Source organism: Haplochromis burtoni, unplaced genomic scaffold, assembly GCF_018398535.1.
Source record: "Haplochromis burtoni strain Fernald_Lab_line unplaced genomic scaffold, NCSU_Asbu1 Contig_696, whole genome shotgun sequence".
NCBI lineage: Eukaryota > Metazoa > Chordata > Actinopteri > Cichliformes > Cichlidae > Haplochromis > Haplochromis burtoni.
In genome coordinates this window covers 83,032-91,638 of record NW_024583057.1, presented here as the reverse complement: position 1 = coordinate 91,638, position 8,607 = coordinate 83,032, and the positions used below count along the sequence as shown (strand labels likewise).

The 8,607-nt window shown below is 39.7% G+C and overlaps 1 protein-coding gene across 2 annotated transcripts in view; it reads left to right on the top strand.

Annotated features, from left to right (window-relative positions):
- The window catches only part of LOC102304265 (myelin-oligodendrocyte glycoprotein), a 10,350-nt gene extending 2,157 nt beyond the window's left edge, over window positions 1-8,193 (top strand). For both annotated transcript variants that reach the window (XR_006053205.1, XM_042215327.1), the window contains exons 2-5: window positions 2,036-2,413; window positions 2,578-2,652; window positions 3,065-3,180; window positions 3,273-8,193. Coding sequence is in view for 1 of the 2 variants with exons in the window: in XM_042215327.1 (XP_042071261.1) it covers window positions 2,036-2,413; window positions 2,578-2,652; window positions 3,065-3,180; window positions 3,273-3,296 (593 nt within the window). In the remaining variant the exon portion in view is untranslated. The remainder of the gene's footprint in view (window positions 1-2,035; window positions 2,414-2,577; window positions 2,653-3,064; window positions 3,181-3,272) is intronic.
- Window positions 8,194-8,607: the final 414 nt, after the last annotated feature.

The window sequence follows — 8,607 nt, the reverse complement described above, 5'->3', positions numbered from 1 at the left end:
TGCTTGTACAGAGACACGTGTAGCATTAACCAAAGCTACATTTCCACAGTGTTTACAGCCTGAGCCAAGCTAGCTTGGTGCGTGTTGTAAATGAGCCACTAAGCTACAATACATGAATTGGAACATGTAAATAAAGAAGGAAGAGCACAAAACATTCAGGTTATAAACAAGGATAAAGTGCATGCAACTGATTCCTTTTTGTTAACTGACGTGTAAACGGTGACAGTCAGGATCCACTTTGCTCTCCACATGCTTCGCAAACAGAGGAATCTTTCTGTCAGTGATTTGATTTTGCTCGTCTTAATCTTCTTAATCACTGTTTTTGAAGTTACAGGTGCTCTTTTGTGTTATTTACCATTATTATTTTACTTTTAGAATAATGTAACTTACATTCAATGCAAGAATACGATGTAAAGACCTGAAGCCTGCCCCACAGCTGTGTGGAGCTTTGGGTCTATTTTAAAACAGGCTTTGGTTCTAAAATTAAAGCTGTGCTGATTTCAGAGACCCAAACCTGTCCATGTTGCACTTTTTACTGAGATGCATGTTTAACACTGTTAGAGCTGCACTTTTTCAGCATTTATCAGCTGCTGTGAGACAGTTTCTGCCTCCCTCTCACTGTAGATGGATGTAGCAGAGTTTAAGTTCAGTGTGTCTCTCTCAGCTTTATGCTGCGTTTTGCTCTCAAGTCTCACTGCAATTAAAAAAGTAATAATTCTGAAATACTAGTTACTTGATTTCTTTAGAAAACATTTAAGCTTTAATTCATGTTAATCATCTTTTTTTGGCCGTGCTTCTGATGCGCTGTCACTGTGTTTACACTTGCGAGTAACAATTGACGGAAAAGTGTGGACGTTATACCAGTTTTTAAATTGTGTTGATAGGCCACGTAAAACCAGAGTTATGATAAAAATATCTGCAATGTTTGGTTTTCTTCCTGAATACTACCGTTGTTTATGTTTACTGTGGGAAGAAACTGTAAAAACGACGTTTTATAAGGAATAAGGTTTATAAGGTTTTATAAGAAAAACGCTCGAAAGCACTCTCCGCCTGTGAGCAAAAAGAAGTACCAAAAAAAACCCCAGCTTTTCCTATTTGTCGAAAAATGTACCATGTCGACCAATCAAAAAATGAATGATATGGCAACATGGCATTTAGATGTTTAGGAAAGAGGGAAGTTTTAGGAGTGACGGCGTGTTTTGAGATGTGAGAGATTTGCGACGTTTAGCGCAAATCTTGTGTAGTTAGTGTGTAGTGTTGTCAATAGTTTTGTTGTGTGCGTCAGAACAATGAGGCGACTGCTGAATGTTACAGGTGTTACAGCAGTGATACACCTCCTGTTGGGCCTGCAGGTATCAGGCTGTTGTTCTCCTTTATCTCATAGTGGACAGAAATTGTTTTCTGGAGTGGCACAAATAATTTGTGTGGCATCAGACTTGATGCAGAACAGCTGATTGTTCTGTAAATAGTTTGAAATGTTTATTTAAAAAACGCCTTGGCTGCATTTTTAGGAGAGAGTTACAGGACTCTCTCCCAGACCACAGACTCATAATACAAGTCAGAGCTTTATATTTAAAAAAAAGTTGTGTTTTCAAAATTGGAGTTCAAGTTATTTTTACTTCCAATAGTGTTAACATACTACACAGATCATGAACAATTTCAATGAATTTTTTTAAATTTTCATTGTAAGTGGGCTAAAGCAGTTAATTAAAAGTAGTCTAACATAAATGTAAATGCTGTAATTTGATTATTTTAATAAACCATGTAACTTTGATGGATTCGATGCTGGCGTGACCATAGTGCACATGTCTGCTGTTGCTCACAGTGGTCCACGAGATCGCTCAGGGAGTTTGTGTGTTCGCTCAGACACATGAAAAACTAGAGGGAACTTTGGACACAGGTGTAGAGGTGCTAAAAAGTTGATATTAACATTTTTTTTATTGCACTTGGAAGTGTTTGATGAGAAAGGAAGACATTTTTGAAAACGCCAGACTTGGTTTTCAGCAGGATGTGTGTATTTATTTCTCCTCCTCAGGTGAGTTTGATGTGGTCGGATCACTTCAGCCTATCCTGGCCGCTCCAGGTGATGATGTCATCCTGCCGTGTCGCGTGGAGCCAAAGTTTAATGTGGCAGGGTTGACGGTGGAGTGGTCGAGGCCCGATCGTCGTCCTGACCCCAACGACCGTCTGAGTCGAGTGGATTATGTTCATCTTTACAGAGACGCCCGCGAGGTCCCTGACATGAAGATCCCATCGTACGTCGGGAGGACGGCGTTGTTCACAGACGGCCTGAGAGAAGGAAACATCTCACTAAGAATCACTAATGTGACACAAGAAGATGAAGGAAGATACAGATGTTTCATCCCAAAGTTAAAGAGTCAAACACAGTCTTCAATTGTTCATCTGATTGTTGGTGAGTCAGACTGAAAAGATTTTTGTTGTTTGGTTTCAAACTTGCCTTAAAGACCGGTGTGCTTGGGTTATTTTACCAACAACTTATTTTGCTGTTGCTCCTTAAAGACTTCTGGATATTATTTTATTGTAAATAATTAAATGTTCTTACAATCTTATATTCAGCTGAAACTATGACAACAGAGACGCCACTGCATCCTGAAACTCTCCAAACTCCTGAGGACGAGTTTCACAGTAAAGGTGAGAACATGAGGAACAAATCAAGACAATTAAAAAGTCTTGAAATGGATTTAAATCACCTTTATGATGCAGTTTTCTCTCACTGATGGCAGCCTCTCTGTGTAGTCCTCAAAATGTTTAACGTGCGCTGCTTTACTTTGAAGTAGATGCAGGAAGTGTAGTGTAATATCCTGGGAGCAGCTCTGCAGATCTCTTTATTTATTTCTGTGAAGCAGTAAATGTATCAGTTATTCTCTTGTGGTTTTTGACAAAGTCATGTTTGCTGCCCTGAGAATTCTGGGACTCAGTAATTCTAACTTCATTTCACTGTTATGTAACTTCAGGTAACGTCTGTGCTTGATAGTTTAATAAATGTGACATGTCATGTTGTGTCCTACAGTAGATCTCATCTCTGTGTGGTTTTTCCTGGCAGGTGGTTTGTCCCGTCGGAGCCGACTGATCCCACTTGTGGTTTTCTGTGTTTTTATGCTGCTCTGTGTCGCAGTCGCAGGAGGCTGGTTCATTGAGTCAAAGTTTAAAAAAACAGAAGTATGTTGATCTTATGCATTTATCTCATGATTGAAGGATGGAAATGAAAGGACATTGTTGTTAAAAAAAAATTTTTTCATTCTTTACTCCAGCTCAAGAAAGGACCTCCTAACTAGGTGCCTTGCTCATGGACGTGCCTTGCTCCCAAACTCCCAGTTGGGATTCAGGAGACGGATACCCTCTCTATTTTAAAGATTAGGTGTAAAACTTTTCCTTTTAATAGCTAGGGATTGAGACCTAGCTTTATGACCTAGCTGTCAGCAAAGCTCTGCTGAGGGTGGCGAGATCAGCACAGCGCATCACCAGGACTGAACTACCAGCCGTTGCATGAGGAAGACGCAGCGGATCCTCTCTGATCCCAGCCACAGACTTTTCACACTCCTGCCATCCAGCAGGTGGTTCAGGACCATCCAGACCCGCACTACCAGACACAGAGACAGTTTTTACACACAAGCCATCAGACTTTTGAACTGCTGACATTCTATACACATCATTACACACTCATTACAATTACAGGACTCTACACACTGCCACTTCAAAAATGCCACTTAAATGTTCATTGCACAAGTTTTGCACAACCTGTAAATAACAACTTGTCTTAAATTCACTAAATATTTAATACTTTTTATTCTTAATTTAACTGCACACATGGGGGTTAGTACTGTTTCCTCACAGCAGGAAACTCCTGGTTTTGAATTCCTCATCTGGCCTGGGCCTTTGTGAGGTTTGCATGTTCTTCCCATGTCTATGTGGATTCTCTCTGGGTACTCCAGCTTCCTCCCACAGTCCAAAGACATGAAGTCAGTGGGTTTAGGTTAAATGGTGATTTTAAGCTGCCCATAGGCAAGAATGGTTGTCTTTCTCTGTTTTAACCCATACATATTCAGACTAAAACCTGAGGACCAAACTGGTTTAGATAATAAGAAGTCAGCCTGTTTAAGAACTGTACCACATCTAGCAGTCTGCATGTATTCTAAAGAGAGCTAAGATTTCCAACACCTTTTCCCTTGAAGTGATTACAGCAGCTAGGATGTAAACATGTTTGGACACTAGGGATTTTTTCTAACCACAGCCTGGAGCTGCAGGTGTTTTTCCAAATGTTTGTTTTGTAATTATGAAAGTTCATAATTGCCACACACAGACACACTGATTATTGTCTGAAGTACATCATTTTGGTTTCAGTTCTAAGGATTTGGATGTCATCAAAGTTAAATTTTCTTTATAAGGAAGAACTTGTTCATTGTGTGAACTTTAAAGTCCTCTTCTCATCCTTAGCAGCGATGATCTGTGGAGGAGTTCAGCTGTGTTGTTATTAATGTCAGAGACGTCACTGAGCACAGTGGCAAACGCATCAGTCATGGTGCTTTTTGTTTTGAGGTCAGGATTATTTTACAGTGGGGTTTTTTAGAATATTTTGTTTAAGGACAGTACAGCAGAGGCAGCTTTTTGCTATAATGTATGTCTGTACCAAAGTATAAAGATATTACAAAAACACATTTATCAGGATTTATATTAGACTTGATTTGGCATGAAAGCTCACAAACAGCTGAGTTCTCACTTTTCATGAAATTTAAATCTACAGCTTGACTGTTACTGATATTTTGTTTAAAGATGAGATTTGATTTCCATTGTTCTTTATTGTCTATTGTCTGGCATTTACGTCAGCAGGTGCAGGAGCAGTCCAACCTGTATCACGATTAACCCCACACACCCAACCCAGAAACTCTTCGACCTCCCCCCTGAGGCAGGAGTATGCACAGCTTCTTCTCAAAGGCTGTAAGAGTGGTCACCTCCAAACCTCACTGGCCTCATTCTAGCTTGCTGTGCTGCTGCGCTGGTTTTTAAAATGCCACACCTGGGTCTTTTGTCTATTTATTATAAAATATGTAGTCATAAATTATATATCTTATTATTATTTTTATTATTTTTATTTTTAATCTAATAAAAGCTGCTTTCTCTTGCACACGGTGGTTGCTCACCTGCAAGTCCCTTTGCAACCCACCTCTGCCCTTACTCCTCCATACATGCAGTAGCTGACTTAACCCTCTGGGGTCAATGGATGCGCTGGCGCGTCCAAATCACTTGACCAATTTGAGACGACACAGCAACAAGATGTAGCCAACCAGAGCCTCCATTTCAACTTGTGTTGAAAGTGCAGACTTCAAGCTATATTGCAGTTTTTAAAAGTTTTAAAATCTTTTTTGCAAAACTTGTGCATAGGTTTTTTTAATTTCAAGTTGTGAAAATTATTTGTTCAATTTGTGATTGTTACAGTAAAAAATAAAGTACTTTTTTTGTACTTGGATTTAGATTTAGTCTCAGATCAATCCCGTTAATGCAGTATGTCAAAATGAAAAAATAACAGTAAATCCAGATATTAGATTGTGCTGAAAAGAATAGTACAAAACAAGGCAAGGTAAATAATTTTTAAAGGTGAGGTAAAATCAAAAGTAGGAAAAAATGGCCAGTTATAGTGTGGAAGAAGAGGGAAAGTCAATATATCAGTCATCACAGGCTTCTGACTATAGAGGCTCTAGACTTGTGTTTTGAGACCTAGTTCCAGCTTAGCCATCAGAAAGGGATCCGTCTAACTCTACATCATCTCTTTACAAAAACAATAACAACTGAAATCACCAGTGATGAAACATGAAAGTCGGGACTTTTTAGATAGTTCAGGATTTTTCCCCTTAAAGCTGTCTTTCTGGGTGTTCATGTTTGTCAGTGTTGAAAACACTTTTATTAAAAAAAGAAAAGTACGAGGTACTTGTGGAAAATAAGACTAGGCTTATTTTTGAGAGTTGTTTCTTAGTCTTCAGTGTCAGTTTCGGGGAAGAAAGAAATTATGTAAGAAAAAAAAACCTGAGTGTTTTTAGTTTCCCTGAAATTACTTCAGCTTCTGTAATTTACACTTTTCCATCAAGTTTCATGAACATGGCACTTTTGTTTCTTTCTTTTTTAACTTACTGTAGGGACAATGAGATAAAAGAGCAAACAGCACTGTAAACCTGATTCACAATGTGAAAATACTTTTGCATGTTAAAAATATATTAAAACTCTTAAAGTCTTTGTTGTGACGCTCCAAACTGAAGGCAGCAGAAACTAGTTTGCCTTTGAGATGTGATAGAACTTGTTCCACTAATGGCAAACTAAATGGACTGCACATAGTTTAGAAATATACTTACTCGTGTAATTAAGATCAAACTAACTAAAGACCAAAACACCGCAGAACCATATGTGACCAAGTGGACTTCAGGGACTAGTAGCCACAACTCATCATCACTCAGGAAGCTCCACTCTGAATTAGCAGACAAAGGTAGGGGTGGACTACTTGGGCAAAGTGTAGGGGGCCCCGGGCAAACCTGTGCCTTTCAACATGTCACAATGGAGATGTCGAACCTTGTCCAAGTCTCCCACAGGGGCAATGGTATATACAGCCCCATTCCCTTGAGGTGCCCTGAACACCTGGTAGGCAACGGAGCTCCATAGGTCCTGGATCTTGTGCCGGCCCCGGGCACTGTGATCTCGAAGATACACCAGTCGACTGACCTGTAAAGGCGCAGGGTGGACTCTCTGATCATGCCGCTACTTGAGACAGTCAGCGGCCATCGACAACCGTGTCCAAGCTCCCTCAAAAGCCACTATTAACCTGGCTTGATGCTCAGCAATCCTGTACTTTTCCTGGCACTGGGTCCCGGGCCAATAGCAACGCTGCCTGACCAGTTCAGTGGTACGCTCAATATCCTGGTGCTCATGGTCCTTGTGCAGTTGTCTCAAGGTCTCAACCCCCCCACCCCCTCTTGAGACGGGAAGTCTACAGTCTACAGCTTAGTAGCAGAGGGTAACACCGCGGGACACCGAGCCTGCTGAAGCAGAGTTGGAACTGAAGTCCCAGGCACCACACTCTTGACCAGGCTAGAGCTTGTCTCATACTGTTGAGAGAGAACGTCAGGATTCCCATTGCTGCGGCCCGAGTTGAAGTTGAAGTCGCTCCACCAGATCTCAGACCAGCGCTGTACCGCCAAGTTTCTAAGTTGTTGCAGCTCCTCTTCCATGGCGATAATCCTAGACAAACCAAAAACAAGGGAAAGTTAAGGTAGTGAAATGCTAAAATCCTGTTTCTATTCTTCCTGAACCTGGATTCTGCTGTCTTGTCTACAATCAACCACAAAAAAAAGTCTTAAAATACTATGATCAGTACCTAAATAAAACAATTTACGAGACCCTCAACCTCAAATGTGCATCCTGTCGAACATAAATGAAGCATCAGGTCCCAGAAACTGACCCCTGGGGCACAGTGCGCTCAGTAACTGGAAAGCAGAAGATCTCTGAGTAACTTAACAATGAATTCCATGTTAAGAGGGATGTGAGCAGTTATCCAGTGGGTAAGAGAATCTTAAGAGAAATATTAATGGTGGGATAGTTTGAAGAACACTTGAGAAGATTCTCTGCAAGCTGCAGTGACTGAATACCTGAATTATTGTTTTTTTTAACCACTTTGAAGAATCTCCTCAATAGATACAGTAATAGTTTCCATCATAACAGATACTGTTCAGTTTTCTGACTAAAACTGAAACACAGAGTACAGACTTTCACTGACTGAAATTTACATTGGATTTTTATTTTCCACTTTGTTGTGCTTATTGCTGCACAACAAAGCACCTTGCAGGGATTGTTCCCACGCTGGCAAAAGTTTACTGCAAATGATAAATGACGCTATATTTTGTAAAACAACATTTTATCACCTATTTTTAACAACTTTCTCAGGGGCAGACCTAAAGAAATGTTCTTAGGGTGGCATGAGGGCAGCAGGGAAGCTACTTTTTTCACACAAAAAAGTCAGAAATCTGTAGTGTTACGAAAAAAATTATATATTATCACCAAAAATGTAAAACAAATTTTTGATGTTTCACTGGGTTAATGCACTTATCTTCATGCTTTTTCCAGAGTGTACTAATCAAACATCTGCACTCAAAAAAAATGAAATTGGGTGGTTGTTAGATTTACAAGATTGAAACTTCTAATTTGAACAAAATAATTTAACATTTCTATGGTGAACATAATTAAATCAAATAGACAATTTGATGTAAGCTACCAATCAGTGTAAAATTAAAACAAAAAAACAAAAAAATATCTTTCACATCTCGTAAGTCTTACACGAAATTAAAAAAAACCTTTTTTTATTTCGCCATGTGTGCAGAGTGTTATATTTTTTAGTGCTGGCTTGATATTACTAAAAAATTGGGTGCATCAACACCTGATATATGGATAACATCTATAGAGGTGCATATAGCCAAACCTTTACAGGCTTGCTGTCGGATACTTGTGCACCCCTGCCTCCTCAGTGCCATGTGAAAGTGTTTTTTTCTGAAGCTGGAGGGGTTATTATGAAAAAAAGGGGGGGAAACTCACTGAGTCCAAGCACAGTGG